Source organism: Orbicella faveolata, unplaced genomic scaffold (genome assembly GCF_042242905.1).
Source record: "Orbicella faveolata isolate gen_17 unplaced genomic scaffold, um_ofav_v1 contig_2, whole genome shotgun sequence".
Classification (NCBI taxonomy): Eukaryota; Metazoa; Cnidaria; class Anthozoa; order Scleractinia; family Merulinidae; genus Orbicella; species Orbicella faveolata.
In genome coordinates, this window is record NW_028301547.1 from 25,419,464 (window position 1) to 25,437,616 (window position 18,153).

The 18,153-nt window shown below is 38.2% G+C and overlaps 3 protein-coding genes across 3 annotated transcripts in view; 2 read left to right on the forward strand and 1 right to left on the reverse strand.

The window, feature by feature from the left end:
- The first annotated feature begins 256 nt into the window (after positions 1-256).
- Positions 257-1,148, forward strand: LOC149112603 (uncharacterized). Its single transcript, XM_089290503.1, has 2 exons — positions 257-391; positions 587-1,148. The coding sequence occupies exons 1-2, from the start codon at positions 357-359 to the stop codon at positions 978-980; spliced, it is 429 nt and encodes a 142-aa protein (XP_089146629.1). The 5' UTR covers positions 257-356; the 3' UTR covers positions 981-1,148.
- A 428-nt stretch (positions 1,149-1,576) lies between these two features.
- LOC110049885 (RNA demethylase ALKBH5-like) lies at positions 1,577-8,950 on the reverse strand. The gene is made up of 3 exons (XM_020755727.2): positions 8,178-8,950; positions 5,923-6,003; positions 1,577-4,393 (listed from the first exon to the last, which is right to left on the reverse strand). Exons 1-3 carry the CDS (start codon positions 8,867-8,869, stop codon positions 4,189-4,191), a joined length of 978 nt encoding a protein of 325 aa, XP_020611386.2. The 5' UTR covers positions 8,870-8,950; the 3' UTR covers positions 1,577-4,188.
- A 3,008-nt stretch (positions 8,951-11,958) lies between these two features.
- LOC110049786 (polycystin-1-like) overlaps positions 11,959-18,153 on the forward strand; it is a 41,782-nt gene continuing 35,587 nt past the window's right edge. The window contains exons 1-2 of the mRNA XM_020755611.2: positions 11,959-12,142; positions 12,277-12,325. Coding sequence (XP_020611270.2) covers positions 12,095-12,142; positions 12,277-12,325 — 97 coding nt within the window. The 5' untranslated portion in view covers positions 11,959-12,094. The remainder of the gene's footprint in view (positions 12,143-12,276; positions 12,326-18,153) is intronic.

The following is an 18,153-nucleotide window of genomic DNA, read 5'->3' on the forward strand; positions in this document are numbered from 1 at the left end:
CAAGGGACGAAGCCCGGGGCCAACTTTTTAATTAGAGACCTTAAGCAAACACTGGAGGCAGCGAGGTGGACGCCAACCGGAAGTAAAATTTCCCGCTCTCGACCTAATTAGCATAATCACGTGGAGTGTTGCCCGCGTCTTCCAACAGTGGCGAGAAAGGTAGGTTTGGCCGCCTCGAGAGACGGTCGCTTTATTTTCCCATTTGTAGCACCTAAAATACACAGAAATTCTTTTATAAAGTTAAAAAATGTTTTTTGACACGTATCTTTGTATTTTTTTTGTGCAAATATTTGATATTTCGTTTGCCTTACAGCGAAAATCTCACTTCACATTGGAGGTGTGAGTGAAGAAGAAAGATGGCAAGCGAAGGAGAGAAAAGCAAAAGAAATGGGTGAGTTTCCTGGATTCACATTGTTCGGAGTGATGTTCACGTCTTGTAGACTTTAAAACTTTAGATTGCATGTACTTGCTGGTACAAAATGCTATTTTGTTCTTCCAATTTGTCTCTATAACTTTGGAATATTTCCGAAAGGTGAATCGATAGACAGGACCTGTTTTTAATAAGCTTTCGTTTTCTCTCTTCTAGCTCGATCATGGAATGGACAGAAGCACACGATTTGATCCTAGCGAAAGAAGCCAGAGCTTCAGAATCATGGATCTTCAAACCAAGGACTGTAGATCGAGGAAAAGTATGGAATGCCATCACGGATCGTCTGAATGACGAAACCTCCGTGAAGTTTCAGGTGAAGCGGAAAAACGTACAGAAACATTTCAAACTACTACTGGACAAATTCAAGGAGAAACGAAAACATCAGGCGAAACTGAGTGGAGTTGACATCGAAGATAGCGAGATGGATATTCTGATGGAAGAAATATCAGAAAAATGGGAGGAGGCAGAGGCCAGTGACCTTGGTTGCACTAGTAAAGAAAAGGCTGATTCAGTCTTCGTAAGGAAAGTAAAGATTTTTCGACGTGTGTAGATCCCTCAGCAACAGAAATTCATCCTCGTCTATGATGTCCTCAAAGCATGCAACAGCTAGAAGGTCTCGGACTTCTCGAAAAGTTGCCATTATGCTCGTAAAATCCACGAACAAAGTCAAATTGGACCACTGAAAACGAAAGCAAAACAGCCGTTGCTCGCCGCCGCTTCTACGGAAGCTTAATAATATTCTAATTTCGCGCCAAGAGGAGGCGGTCTCAACCCAACTCCCGCGCGGCCATCGCCGCATCCACCTAACCGCCTCAAGTGTTTGCAGTGCGTGGCCATCAAACAACAAAAACTCTGTCTTCAGAAACTCAACAGATACAAAGATTAACTAGCTCCTTTTGCCGTCTATATTTTGTTAGACCACCCCTGTACTTGTAACCAATCAGACTGCCTGTTTACCGGATAGTCGGTCAGAGTTATGTTAGGCAGCCGCCTCCTGGGTTCGTCACGTGATGTTACTGGGGAGAGATTACATGACAAGCGATCACAAGCACAAAGAGCGTTTTTGTTGAAGGCTAAGGCTACCGGGGGGAGAGGGAAGGGGTTGTAAATTACAGAACTTTACTTTAACAATTGAAATAGTCATACAACAGTAAATTGTATTTAATAGCCTTCATTAATACACTTATCTGTGAAACTCAAGAAACCCAAATACTCCTTCTTGAAAAAAGTTCATTTATCTATGCATGAACATTACTAACCATCTTTCAGTGCACTATTTACAGCATAGGATATACAAACTCTCTCCTTCAATGCCAATTAACAATCACTATAAAAGACTACATTTTCGCCCAGAAAGAGCTTGAGTTAAAGTGAACATCGCACGAATAGTCTATTTACAACTTAATCAACCCTTCTACTCCTAAGAGTTAAGGGCTTAAATATTGCTAACAGAAATCCCTGCTTAATAGCTTTCATTAGAATGGTCACACTCGCTGCTTTTATCCACAGACTTCCAATCAGACAGTACATTATATTGCAAACTGTACCACATCACTGAAAGCACTGTTTGACAGACTTCATTTGACAGAATAGGCCATATTCGTATGCTCAGTTTTGGACTGGAACTAGGTTGCAACTGAGGCTAATGCGCAGAATCTTTTCAAATGTAAATGACATTAACATCTTTTTAGTGATATTCCCCCGCATGAGCCTCTATTGCAAGCTAGTTCCAGTCCAATACCAAGAATACAAATGTGGCCTATTGAGCTGGGTTTGACCATGAAGGCAAAACAGTTCCTTGGATTAGGGTATTGACTAATAGGGCTTGGGGTTACATGTATTTAATGCATTGAAGCAAGCTTTTTTAATCAAATTAAGTCACTCTTAGCTTAGTGACAGGCACAGCTTTCTAACAACCTCCCTAACATGCATCTAGTAGAGAAACCATGTGAAATAAGAGAGGTTTATGCAGAGCCTTGGGTAAAGTTGCCAACACTTTTTCAAAGGTGAAATGTTTGTTTACCAGTGAATAACAAAAAAGAAACCAGTTTGTGATGTCAAGTGTAACATTGATTATTAACTTTGAATGTTAATGAAGTCATCACTAGGCACTATCTTTTAAGCAGGCTATTGAAAACCCTTGATAAAGTTATCAACAAGTTGTTTAAAAAGTCAATAAGCTGGTATGATGGTAGATATAAGAAAGCTGTTTTGAGCGATAGTAACTTCTTGTATCAATATGTTCCAAAAGAGCTATGAAATCATCTAGTTATAATTATTATTTCTTTGTAAAGCATTTTCATGCATGGACACCACCATGGTGCATAGCATGTGTACCACCTGCAGGACAACAGTTCACATTTGAGGCTTCACAACAACACTAGACTGCATTACTCATAGCTAAAATTGCTGCTGATTAATTTAGATTTCTGTACATGTAGGCAGATATGTGTAAATTAACTCAGGTCCTGTAAGATTCCGATAATAAGCCCCAGGTTTACTTAAATGGTTCTTAATTATTAATTTTGTTGGTCCTTTTCTTTCTTGAGTAAGAGGAAAAGGGGGGGGGGGGGCAGTGTCCATGAAAGGAATTTTGGATTAAAAACAGTTTGGGCTCATATTCAGATGCAACTTTGCAAATGACAGGGGTTTCATTAAGGGCTAGGCACTAGGCAAATTGACCAGCTTTGAACAGGGCTCTGCCCAGCTGCTTCATTGATATATTTGATATAGTAGTGGTACTGTCTCAAAATCTATTTTTATGTGAGTTGCTTATTTTCTGCCCACATGTCATATCCTTATGCTCTAGTGTTACAAAGCTTATTGAAACCTCTATCTAAGCAGTTTTGGACCACACAAAAACAATTTAAGGCATGCTGTAAAACTCTCTGATGACATATGATGACAGACAGAGCAAGCTTCAGTGCAGGGTTATTGAAAGACATACAAATGTATGTCCATGTGCTTTCATTTTATCAGTACATACTTTTTCTGAGAGGGGAATATTGCCTGTAGGATCTTGACTGTCTTGTTTTCAGGAGTGCTTACCAGAACTTTACAGCATGGTGAGGGTTGTCAGAGTTGTAAAACCAAGTATAGATCATTACTACATATGCTCAGCAAATTAAGTATCAAGTACATGCAACTAATTTCTCAAACTCATTAATAATTCATCAAGTTTAAACAAAGGAAATCATGACCGTGACGGTGTTTGGATATCTGATCTTAATTAGCATAGATTTTTACGATTTTATTTGTCCATTTTCTCCTTAGTTTTAGTTTTGATTGAGCAGACATATCAAACACTCAAGACAGTGTTTGACCACATTTCCAAACACCTCAAAGCTCGTCAAAAATACTCTGCTGAACATCGCATTTTCAACTCTCTTCTCAGTGTTTGGAAATGTGGTCAAAAGAGGTCTTTCGTGTTTGATATATTACGTACAATTGACCTTTTCATAAACCCCTTATGAAATAAAAGTTGGAGAGATGAACAGATCAGAACTGAATTAAAGAAAAAATATGGAGTTAAAATACAGTAACATGAAAAAACAACAATGAGCACTGACTACAACTATCTGGTTCAATATGACAGGGAAGTTATTCACAATACACATCATATGGCCGTCTGTGATTCATCAGAGGATATGAACATTCTTCAACAGGCAAACTGATGTGAAGTTAAAACTGCTGCTAAGCTTCTCGCACATACTTAGTATTAATACCCACTACTTGACTGCAGGTAATTGACATGTCAATCATTCTCCCTTTGGATCAGAGGTATTCTTTGTCTCTTGGCTGTGCCGTCTGAAATTTCTCTTTAAAACCACACGTTTCTTCTTGGCAGATGAAGGCTCTTCATCATCATCATTGTCGTCATCACTCTCTCCGTCACTGTCAACTTCTTGTTCCTTTGTACCACCATTTATTGATGGCTCTAGTCTTGGTGCATCAGGATATACTCTGAAAATATTCAAGTTTGTTGAAGATAAGCAACCAAACCTGACATGAAGGCATTTTGTTACATGTAATGTACTTGTAGCACAATGCATGTTTTAGAAAAAAGCTCTTACATGTAGAGTCTGTTAAGAGCCAAGAGCTAGTCAGTACTGGAAGCACTCAACTCATAAAACACCAAAGAATATTACTACTCCCCCTGGATGGAGTGCTACAAGTAGTCCAATACAGGTAACTCTCTAGCAAACTGGACTCAGTTTCCAATTATATAACTCATGTACAGCATAATAATTATTGACCATCTTTATAAGCCCCTTGAATTAAAAATTCGAGTGGATAGAGGCACTGTGAGAGTTAAGTGTCTTACCCAAGATCGCAACATACAGTGTAGTGCTCCATGCCAGGGTTACAATTTAGTTGGATCTCTCAAACATGCCTCCCTAACAGGTTTTTAGCCACATGGGTGTCCAGGCGTCCTGTGGACGACCACTTTTTAAAAGAAAATTGTTTTATTTTTCATATGTTGCCTTAGAAATGGTTCATTTGAGCAGTCCCTATAGCACATTTTGGACACTTACTTTTCAAATCTTGGGTAAAAGCCTGCTCGCTTAATAGCAATTTTAGTCTTTGAAAATCAAATCAACAGATTGGACACAAATGGCTTCATGAATACTCTCTCGAGTCTTCATGATCAGTAAAATCACTAAAACAAAAAACATCCAACCAGGTCAATAAGCACATAGTACCATCCAGTGACAAAGAGCATTTCACATCACTGAAGATGCCTTTTTTTCAAGCAAGGGATGACATTACTATAGACCTCGTTCTTGCAGCAGACTACATCACTCCTTCCAGTCCCAAGTGCAGAGCAACATTCAGATCAATATTTAGGTCAAGTTGTGAGTCAGCAATTTTTCAAATATTAATTTACTTAGCTCTTATTAACCAGGTAGGAGGTCTGTATGGGAGAATCTTGACCGAGGTTGTGAGTACAGACCGAACACAGTGAGGTCTGCACACACGACCGAGGTCAAGATTCTACCATACAGACCGTCTTAGCTCGGTTAATAAGATGTTTATTATATGGCAAAGAAGAACACTTTAATTCGTTCAATAGAACTGGTTTGCTTGCAAACGGAGATGGGCTTAACTTAAACCTGGCAAAATTTGCTCGTCCTCTTTCCTTCTTTTTTTTTCGTCGTCAGGCTTTCTGACACTTCCATAAATGATTGAGAAGAAAACAAAAGAAAACGGTGATCATTTTTGTATTTTAGTTTGCTACTTTTTCAACGCAAAATGAAACCAGTCTAGATGCTGGTCCAGATGGGAAAATCTAGACCACGGTCAATATCGATTTCAGCCAATCAAATTCATGAATTCGGTAGTTCCCAGTCTTTATGAGACACAGCCACATAATAAAGTATGTTAAAGAAGAGTTCGAACCGTTTACTGGAATTACAGCAACTTTGTAAATATTGTCCCAAAAATCTACATATAAAATAATTTGAATGAGGTGTTCCTGTCGGTAAACATACCTTCTCACAATAATGACAGCTCTTCTTGCCTTAACATCTTGAGGCCTTATGCAATGTGTAATATCATCTGCGGCATATCCACTAACAGAAATAAACATAAAAATGCTTGATGAGTATCATGCAGTACAAATGGTTGATATTGAGCTAAAGTGAGATCTTGATGTAAAAAATACAAGCAATATCGATTGACATTTTTCTTTTGTTCATCAACAAGGTCAATATTACTACTATACTGTATCTTACAGAGAAATGCTCCAAGACATAATGGACAAGCAGTAAAAATGAAAATGCATATGAGCAGGTGAAAACATCTGCACAACTCATTACAACTAAAACTAACATCAAATTACAGCTTATTATTCTCACACAACTCCCTAGGAGGGACACTTCTGTTCTGCTAACAAAAGAGTAAGAGATGTTTCAAAACCATTGCACTTTTAATCAAAACTGCAACAGCTGCAAAAAGAGAGTGATGTTCAAAGGTCATCACCCTGACAAGTCAGAATTTGAAGAATAAAACAATGTTGGCTGCATGCACAACCTTAACTGACTTTCAGCCATTGGATTCTTAGAAACATTGATAGAAGAAAATAACAGAAAAATTAGTTTTGATTTCCAATCTAAGCCTAGCCAAAAAAAAGGAATATTTTGATAGGAGATTCTATAGATCATTTCTCTAAAGACAATTAGAAAACAGCCCTAAGAAAATATGCACGCTGATTGGTTAAAAATCATGTTTCTATTAAACAATTAGATTATGAGCTTGAGATTTCTATCTTGTGATAGTTGACAAGGGCATAGCCCAAGTCAACTATCATGCATAGAAATCAAGAATGAATAATCTAATTGTTTTAGTATAAATCTACTAGTCGTTCAAAACTTTATCTAAATCCTCTTAACAGACACTTCAAAAACGCAAGGAAGCAGCCATCATTTTGTTCACAAGCACAGACTGCTATGCGACTCACTGTCCACAACAGAATAGATAGTGAGTAGCGTAGCCAATCAGCGAATGCCATTTGTGATAAAATGCTAGTTTATTTATACTAAAACTCAATAGAAACACAGAACTAGCACAAGTTGTTGATGTAATGATGGCACGAGCAAAGAGAATTTACATTTTGATGGTCAAAGTAACCAAGCTGTTTTTCTTTTTTTTCAGTGTGGTGTTTTCTAAAAGAAATAGAAAACATGTCGTCTGTGTTTCTAGCGAATTATACAAGCACCTGTGAAAGTTTGGGAGAACTCGAAAAAGCTGTGGAAACACTTGCCTGCGGCTTGTGTTCCCACAGCATTTCTAGTTCTCCCAAACTTCCAATCATGTTTCTATTAAACAATTAGATTATGGGCTCGAGATTTCTATTGTGTGATAGTTGACTCGGGTTGCGCCCTTATCAACTATCACAAATAGAAATTGAGAGCGAATAATCTAATTGTTTTAATATAAATCAACTAGTCGTTCAAAACATAATCTAAATCCTCTTCACAGACACCTCCAAAATGCCAAGAAGCAGTTGTCAATTTGTTTACAAGGGCTTGCTACTATGTATGCCAATCAGCGAATGGCATTCATGATAGAACGCTAGTAGATTTATACCAAAACTCGATAGAAACACAGTACATGTTTTCTATTCCTTAAATAGTGTTTAGCGGTTGGGAACGAGATTGAACATATATCCATTGATGCAAGACATATTTTAAAGGAGCAGAAAATTTGAAAGTTCTGTCTGTATGGGAAAATCTCAAACTTAGGTCTCATTGTACTGACCTAGCTATTGCATAAACTTAGGAAATTTTTTTGTAAAGACCTCACTCTTGCTTTATAAGTAAGATAGTTAGCATAATCATGCAATAAGAAAAACACTCTGCATTACACACACTTTTCTTTGCATTATGTTTTCATGTAGTGTGGATTGACTGTCTCATATATAAGCTTATATCTAGTTTTCTCTTTTTTCTTTTCTTTTTTTTTCTTTATAAATATCCGAGATCAAAACTGCTTGCAGAAACATGCATTTGCAAAAACTGTAAGTCGAGCTTTCTTTTATCTAAGATAAGAAATTACTGCAGAAAAGTGGGTCTACAAAACTGTTTTTATGCTTACTCTAATCCCGGCGTATTGTTTACTTAAGGAATCCGAATCTCAATTTGCATACATGCACGGGCAAGTGTCGCAGTTCGTCACTAAGATTTTGCACCAAATGGCATAATATTTCTTTGCTAAAATGCTTCGAGCAAAAAGCTATCCGACTTACCTTAACGTTGTGACACAGCCACGAGGTAGAGGAAGAGTTAAGACTGGAGTTGAGGTACGGATGGGCTTAAAGCTGAATTTACAACCAAAACTCAGCGACGATTCACTGAAAAACGAGCAAGATACAATAGGGCGATCGAAAATATGCGGAGGGTCGATGTGCGATACGATACAACCGCCCGGTTGATAGTCGTTGATTACAGCACTGTTCACAAAACCTTTTGGCACAATTCCGGCCTTTTCGAGGCGCGAAACAACCAACTCGAAAATCCACTCAGGAATTTCGTCGACTTCTCCTCGAGGAAATAATCTTTCTTGTCCGGGACCCCGCTCGGCAAGTTGTTTACCATACGTGTAGCCCTCTCCAAAGAAATACTTGACACGTAATGGTGCTCTATCAACTGTCCGGCTTTTGTAAGTGCCTTCGTTTGCATTCTGGACAACTTCGTCGATTTTTTCTTCAATTTTCTCGCATTCTTCTCTGTCGAACAAAATTCGCTGACGAATTCCCTGGTGTACTTTCTGCAATTCGACTTCTCTGTCGTACGTGGAATGATGACGGTAAGAACCAGAATTTTCTTCACGTTTCCGCTTCCTATTCTCCCAGAAGTGTTTTCTGTTTGGTGCTGAATTCTTGTTAAGCTTTTCCCTTAAGTCTACATACGTCCTCTTCTCTGGCTCGACGCCCGCCATCTTGTTTTCACTGTTTTTCGACCTCGTTCTTGGGCCACATTACTTCACTCGTTCCAGTCCCAAATTTGATCAACTCACCTGAATGTTCAACTCAATGTTTACGTTCAAGTTGTGAGTCAGCAATTTTTCAAATATAATTGTGAATACCGACAATAGCTACAGTGAGTCTAAAGAGACCAGTAACCTTGCCTAATATCCTCGAAACTTCCCGTTCACTCACTTGTGGTCATTTAGGCAACATTTCTCTGCGAGTTTGTACACAACATCAAACGCAACACTTTATTTCTACTCTTCGTGGTCACAGGCCGCTGCCCACTTCCTCGCACGCATCATTAGTGATCATTAGTATATATGTCGTTACGCGGCAAGGCAAATTCTAATGTCTAACATCTATTACGTAATCAAAATGTCTGAAAACGGCGTCAATATCTCTAAAGATGCTGTTTAACGCGGCGTCTGCTTCCGAAGAGAAAGACCAAACATAAATAAAGAAAATGTAGTGTTTGGTCAATGCCTGGGTAGCTAGGAGGTAGAAAATTGTTGATAGTTCTACTTCTATAAGTCTGATCTTCTCTCAGTCTTACGCATGCACTGTTGCCGATAGCGGACACGCCGAACGTACACTCGTTGACGTTTTTCGTACAACGTTTAATACGGAAGTAGACAGTGATTCTATTTTTAGCAGTTTCGCAAGCAACAGTTGCGCGCGGTGGTGAGATGCAGCAAAGTCGCTGAGTCAAGTCGGGTCAATTGTATTCAAACTCACATAAATACGTTAACAGAGTATTTTTAGTCTAGGATTATTTGCGATTTAAATTACGCATACAGCACATGATAGAGCGGTTTTCAGTTGAGTGTCGAAAGTAATTAGAGAATTACTTTGGTTTTGGTTTTGGTTTTACGACACTCAATTGAAAACCGCTCTGTACTGAGTAAATGTATTTATGACATTTTTTTAACAATTTTGTTCTTAAAAATAGAGAGCGAAAAAGAAGAAGAAGGAAGAAAAACACGATGCAATATTTCCTATCAGTGTGCAGAATTTTGCATTGTATATTTGAGACTTTCAGATAATTGTTAACAGGCAGGTAAAAGGGTTGAAATGTAGAGTGCCAGTTTCGAGGAATCGTTCCTCCCAGTTAATATCATCATCATCGCCGTCGTCGTCCTCGTCCTCGTCCTCGTCCTCAGCTCGTCCTTGTCCTCGTCCTCGTCCTCGTCGTCGCCGTCGCCGTCGTCGTCGCCGTCGTCGCCGTCGTCGCCGTCGTCATCATCGTCGTCGTCGTCGTCGTCAATGTTATCGTCGTCATTATCATTATCATCTTTAATATGCCATTTCAGTCTGAATACACAACTCAAAAGCTTGTGCAGCGAGTGTTGCTTAATTGCTTTCATTACTCCAAATATTGATCTTTGTTATAGTCAACATCATAATTTTTTATGCAGTAAAGTCAGATTGGACGAACTGAACCGATTCGTTTAGTATTCTTTTGTGATTCTAAAACATAAAATTAGGCATCGAAATTCGAGAAAGAATGGCCTTATGCATAATATATTATATTATTACCGCCTACCTCGTAATACTAATAATTCAACATGTCGACCGACTGGTCTCTCGCTTATATGTAGCTATATCAGCTAACATCGATCATTTTATTGAAATGTTGTCAGCCAGATTATTGAAGTGTGTGAAAATGCTGTTGATAGATGACTGTACCGAATTTACTCTTCCTTTATGGCGGATCATAAAAATTTCCTCATGAAACGTTGAAAGACATTTTTTTTATTAAACTTTGTTAACATTGTTCAGAGCAGGTGGCTCAAAGTGAAATTCTGTCCACGCTGCAAACTCAGGAAAAATTCCCCCAGTTGGTTATACAACATTTCAATAAAGTCGCCGACCCACGTTTTCCACTGGGATGAAAATAACAAAATTAGCACCAAATTTTGTTAATGCGAAGGCGCTGAGTAGTACCGAACTGAGTAAACATGTAAAAAAGTTTCGTCACGTGGCTAAAAGCACTTAACAACATCACCATATTGCCTAAGCAACTCAAGTCGTTTAATTTAATTGATTAATTATTCTTTCGAACTTCTTGAAAAAGCAGTCACCTGTTCGGCCTCAAACAGGAAATATATCATTCTCCAAGTTCACGAATAACGGGACAGAACGACAAAGAACTGAACTCGTTATCTTTGGAGAAAACACCATTTATTTACTTTTTGCGGTATATATAAGCTTATTATCTTAATCCAAAAATATTGAAGCAAGGACCGAGTTAAATGAGATTTTTCGGTGTTGGTTCAGCGAAGAAGGCTTAGAAAAGGCACACAAATCATTTGCAATTCTAAATAGCACTCAGCCATCAGGACTCTTTCTTTCACTATGGACAACTTAACAGATCGAGACATGTCAAGACTTCCAGTATTTAAATTGTATTATATAAGAAATAGTGCAAAAACTGTTGAAAGTAAGGAGATAATTTTCGGCACGCAAACTCTACTGACAGAGAGAAAAGAAATTTATTTTTCGTTTTCAGAATATTAAAAGTTATAAATTATGCATTACAATCGTGAATGTGTAATTGCTACCTGAGAATTTGTCTATATAATTAGAGACCTTATATAGCTGAGGAGTTGCTATCGATACTCTAACACAGTAAGACATAAGTTTCGAAATGCATCTTAATACGAGGCAATGCGACATGTTTCTCCGCGCGCACTCTAAATTTTCGAGCACCATCGTGCTTTAATTATTTTAAGATGATTGAAAAAGTTTAACTTCTTAAAGTCAACAAAGCAAACCGTTGATTAAAACAAGAATAATCAGGCTAAAATGTGCTTGGTAAAATTCAGCTTTGTTACTGAAATAAAAAAAAGGAAAATAAACGTCGTTTTTCTCCCGACGTAATCGCTTCAAGGCTGAGTGAAAATTAATACAATTCCACGCCATTTCATAACCCTACAGGTCGCTGAAAAAAGGCAGATGTTACTTCAAGGCAGCAAAGAAAATACCGTTAAATATTGATGGTGTCTCAGCCAATCAAATTGCAGCAAATTGACTACTGGTGAAGGCTTAAAACTGCTGAGCGAAAAGAAGTGCAATAAGACGGATGTGAAACCGGCCTACAGTGCTTTGTCGATATTTTCAGCTTACAGACTTATACGTTTCATCTTGAAAACAACGGGAGACTTCGAAGCCCTAAAATGACAAAGTGAAGAAACATGCTTTTTAAATTCTTCGGAGTTTTGTTTTTCGTGCTCTCCTCAGAGGTAAGTTTTAATAATATACGTTTGCTGGTTGCCGTGCGAACGAACGCTTTATATTGTATGTAGTTGCTTTTGGGGGGTGTCCTGACCGACCAGAAATCGCGAGTACTGACTGCTTTTTACACTTTTATTTGTAGTTAATAAAGTTGTCATTCGCTTGCGCTGTCCCTTCTGATTATGCCTCAGGTAGGTTTTACACTGTTGCACCTTTTTCTATAACAAACAATAAAGGGGAAGTCTTAATATTTTCTGTGAACAAATTGAGCTTTCGTGGCCTCAGCGCGACGAAGCTAACGACCTGCGGGTTTCTCGGTCAATAATTCTCGTTAAGTTCAACTCCTTCCAAACGCGTGTCCTATTAAATACTTAAATTTTGAAACATTGATCGACTTACTTTGGCAATAATTAGTCAAGAGGTTACTGAAACTGAATTGAGAATTTCGATTCGTTTGGACAAAACAAGACAGAATCGATCGATCTAGCCGCTTTATAGACTTCTATTGTTTTGTGTAGTTTATCCTGGATAAGCAATGTTTATATACATCCAACTTTGGAAACGCTATCGCCAACTAAATAACGCGAAATACAGCAACTCGCTGGTTATTGTAAGTCGTTTCTAAGCCACAATAAACGAAATTACACAGTGCTTTCGACAGAACATAGTATAAAAGTTTTTGTTGCACAGAAAACGGCGATAGGTTGATATCTGATCAGTTCTATAATTTCAGAGTTTCCGATAATCTCTCACCATTATATAGCTTATTCACCTCTCACTGTGAAGGACTAAACACAGACTGAAAAAGGAGTTAACAATGTATACTGAAATTATTGAGGAATTATATGTTTATGCCCGCGTCAGCGTAAAATTGAAAGATTTAACACGGGTTTATGAAACTGAACCGAACTCAGTTTAACTTTGCAACCTAGATTATTGCTTATCAGTTTATCTTTAGTATCTTTAGCAAAAATTATTATTTCTTGTTTTTGTTCGTTTGTATTCGAAGATACTGAAACTAGCAAACTGACCACGGATGTAATATATTTTAAAACAACAATCATCTCAACACAAGCCTCCGCTATAAGCTAGTGTTCACACCTTACTATCGTTAAAAACAAATCTATAACAACCCAAAAAAAGACACAAAACGGACCAAAACAAAAACAATTTCGCTATCGAGAAATGCACTTTCTATTAACTATCTACATTTACTGATGGAAATTATGTCACAAAAAATAGAGTGAAATAAAATAAAGGGAAAAAACGCGCCACAATTTGGATTTCGAAACCCAGTGCTAAGTTTTTGAATTTTTTACCTTGTTATAAACCACTTTTGTTGTATAAGAGTGAGAACATTTACTGATTAGTTCGTGCTAAAAAAGGACGTTTTTAGCTTTAAGGAAACGTAATACACCATTAACTGCCGAGAAGCAATTAGTTTGCCGATGTTAACTGTTCGAGCTAGGTTGTATTAGGTTTTCCGTTTCCTTCATTGAGTTTGTGCCTGATGACTCGCTCAACTGAAATACAGAGCATGACTAAAGTTTCACAAGAAGTGATCTTCTAGTAGTTATAGTTTTGTTTTCTAAAAAGCCCCACGGCATGAAACGAAACTGGCAGGTCGTGCAAAGTAGCTTAACTTGTGGCCGTATTGAGACGACATCGAAGATCCTTGACTTCGTTATATATTTTACTTGGAAATTAACCAAACTAGTTTAAACAGTGACACAGTTTAGACCGCTTGCCTTTAGTCGTTTCTTGAACACACCAATTTGTTTTTTCTTCCAAATGACCAAGGATCGGGACTTAAAGTTACCTGTAGAATTTTTTGGGTAGTCTACTGTTAATCGAGTATAAAACTTTACTTTTTCTCTTGATCTCGTCATGCAGTGGAATCGATTATACAGGACATTCTGTCGACTGAACCAGGTACTGATCGATCAGTAAATTTGAAAGGCTTACTTAATATCGTCTCGATCAATAATTGAATGTTTTTAAATTCAAAAGTGATAGATTCTTGCATTATTCGGTCGTGTAAATATCAAGCTTTACACAGTTTCAATTATATTTTGGCTTTATTTGTCTCATGCTCAGTGATACCTGGCATTATATGAACCCGTATTTTTTTGGCAGAACAAACATTAATTGACGTTAAACCTCATCCTCATTCTCAATGAACAAGAAATGTGAGTAATAAGCAATTTTTAAGGTACATATGTTAACTTCAGCCTCGGACCAATTTTGAACTGAATGCACCCATTTAGCAATACGAATTATGTTACATGTAATTTATCTCGTAGTTCGTTTAATTCATCTTACTTTTTGCATTAAATGCAAATCAACGTCGGTTTTATAGTGGCTATAGGTGCAAGTGAAAAACAATCGCTCTTCTCTGAAGGAGAACAGAGTCGAGCCAAAATAATGAAGACTACAAAGTGATAATTTTATGGACATGGTGTAGACTAAATACGTTTGCGTGCTAGCTAACGACGTCGTTTGAATTGTTTGCCGATGAAAATATACGTCAAATGTGTCAGTTGCCATTGGTTTCGAATACCATCATTAGAAGCACCTGCTTATAGAAACATCCTCAATGAAACTTCGGCTCGTGCGAGGACGATTTACCGACAAGCTTGGGGAATAGCTGGTGTCGCTACACCGAGCGTAATTCTTATTTCCAAGTCCATATCCAACTGAGAAGTCTAAGCAAACTTAAAAGCCCCAAGGAGCAAATTAAATAGTTCAAACAAAACTGAAATTATATCATGTTGTTTTCTATCCTTTTACTCTCAGAGAACGAAAGGTTGCGTTTCAAACTGCTTAATTTAAATTTGCATGACCCCACAATTCCGGAGGCCCTCGGATGCAGGGTTCCCGTCTTCGACTTGTTTTTTCACACTGTCTTATTTCAGCATAAGCATTTCCTGCCCAGACGTCTTTCTCTGAGCTTGTGTCGTACACAGAGCATGAACGAGTTATTCTGATATTGCTTCTTTAAAGAACATTTTGTTTTGTTTTGCTCCGATCCCTGCCGACAGCTTTCACGCCCACTTTCGAGAAGGAAACAGTTGCATGCTATGCAGCTCCCCGCCCGGGTTTTCCTTCGCCCCCCAGCGCGTTTGTGGCTATTTCCGCAGTATGAGACTCGGCTAGAGGTTCTTTAGTGCTTGAAAATCGTGTTTTGGTTTCGCCTTATTCTAGGCAAGATTTTATATTTTACGGTGCCCGCTAATTAAAATTGTTAAGTCGCAAGTAAGAGGAGTGGGATTGTAAAGAACTTGTAATATTGACATGGGATAATTCAGTGTTGTTTGATTTGTCAATGCATGGAACGTGACTGTCGGCCAACTTTTACTTATTACCTGTTTATGCTTAAAATGAACTTCAGTTACGTTAAAAAAAAAAAAACTTGGATTGTGGTTTTTTAAAGTTTTGTTTTGTTTAAGGAATTATTTTAAATTATTATTTTCTAGCCAGCATTATCCTTCTTTATATATGAGTCATCACTTGGCCAATGTTCAGTTTTTTCAGTTTTTCAGTTTCTTTTTTTATTATTGCACACTATTTACAAAAAAACAACTTAACGTAAGATGTTCTATCGCAATATCAGTTTGGTTCCATTCCCGTTATATCAGCACCATGCTTTGAAACATTTAACTTATTGCGCAGTCTGTCTGGGAGCTCCATATTAAATCGCCTGCTGGCAGATGAAAGAGGAAAATTAGGAACCAAATTGTAGGGGTCCTCACGCGAGTGATATACGAACCCAATTTGTAGTGTCCCCAATTAGGTTTTTAAGCTAAGTGCTATTGACACTTCAATAAAGTCTTTCATTCATTCATGCAACCTCTCCGCCGGGCGCGCTCGAAACTCGCGCCTCACACGCGCCTAACACTCGCTCACCTGTTTAGGTACTGTGGAGCTGATTAAGTTATCAGACATGCAGAAAAATGAATAACATCTCGACAGAAACTCAACAGCGAGCTAATTAAACTGAGTTGAAAACATCTCATAAAGCATGTTCAGCGATAATCCTTCTATCTACCGGTAAACTCAGTTGTCGAGCGGCACGATTTGATAATTAACGAAATCTAGAGTTACCAATTGTTCGCAACTATTAATAGACTGTTTAATGAAATTTCTTAAACACGAAGCAATCCTATAAAAGGCAAGGACACGCCACCTTTGAAGCACTTTGTTGGCTTTTTTGTGCAGTGGTGGATAGCCGAAATAACGGTCGCATAACAGAGAAGTCGCGGAGAAATAGCGTTTTTTTTCGTAAAAACAACGGAGTCATTTACGTAGAATAATATAAGGTAAATAGTAAAAATACGGTGAAAATAAAACTTATATTAACACTTTAGAAGATGCCTTTGGAAGAACAAAAACGATGAATTGTCTTCGTCACTTCACGGAACATTCAAATTTCGCCGCTAACTAAAAAAATAACAAAGCTGATGCCTGCGATCAACGAGCTACCTGTTTCCATTTATCTCAGCATGCCGACGACAACAAATCTCGTTAGAGGAGATTTTGGTTAGCCTGTGAACACAGACGGATTTTGGTAGGATATTTAAAATTATTCACATTTATGAGCGTACTGATGGTTCAAACAAAATGGAAATTAAACAACGCTGAGCTATTCCTCAACCTGTTCAATATTCAGAGCGAAGAAGTTGGAAACAAAGTACTACGAAGAAACAAGAATACTTGAAAAATGGCAAAGTGAGATTTCGCCTGAATATTGACATTACAAAGGAGAAGGAAGACTCATGGCTGAATGCAATAAAAACAAAAATTGCGTTCGTAAAAGGTCGACTGAATATTAGCAGCAAGAGAATAACAGCAGCCAATGTTGAACCTCATGGAATCTCTTTTAGATAACTGGCTGAAGAATAACCATATGACAGTAGATATAACATATTACCTTTGCGTTGTGCTTGTATCTGAGGTTTTTTTTTTACGAGTTTTAGTTTCCAAACTTATTTCTCAACCGCGTTAATCCTCGAAGGAGCAAAGACACTCTGGCATCAAAAGAACTACAACCATGGACAAAAGTCTTGGGACAGATTTGCACTTTTGGCGCTTTTGCGTACACGCCAGACGCGAATACAACTTCACCTGCCTAACCTCGCCCCCCACCCCCCATACAATGTTGAAAACTAGTACGTGCAACTTCACCTGATTTTCAACATTGTGTTGGGGGGGAGGGGGGACAGATACCCGTTTATAAAGGATATAGCAGCGTTTTCTTAATACTTCAGTTCTAAAACACAGATAATCCGTTACATTACATAAGTGTCCCAAGGACTTTTTGTCCACGATTGTAGACACGGCATTTTATAAATTTGAGTGAACAGTGCAAATTCATACGATGGGCTTTCGCAAGTAGGGGAAAAAAATTATGAAGTTGAAATTAAAAATGTCGATTTTCTTTGTAAACTCTTCTCCTGAAGCTATCGTTCATTTAGTTCAAAAGGCATTGCTTACTTGTTAAATAAAACAGAAAATTACACCCGTCGCTCTCCAGAATTTTGTGGCAACGAGTTAAAACTGAATTAAGCCGCGGTCAAACGATCGCAACATGCCAACGCAACATATTGCAACATTGTTGAGCGCAACATGTTGGGCGTATTTGGCCACCGTGTTGCGCCATGTTGCGACATGTTGGGTGTTGTTGGTCCAAATTTGACCATTTTCAAACTTGAGCCAACAACACTCAACATGTCGCAACACATCGCAACACTGTGGCCAAACGCAGGCAATATGTTGCGCCCAACAATGTTACAATATGTTGCGTTGACATGGTGCGATCGTCTGGCCTGGGCTTTAGACCTGAGTGAAAAAGCCAATCAAATGGGAGCATTGGTCGTCCGTTGGGATTTGTGATTGGCAGGCTGAACACCTCAGCCTCGCATAGGATCGCTCCGTGCTTAAGGTTACAGTATACCTTCAGATCGGCAATTTTCTTCAAATTTGGATTTTTGGTTCAAAGTAATGGTCGAAGAGTAATCTC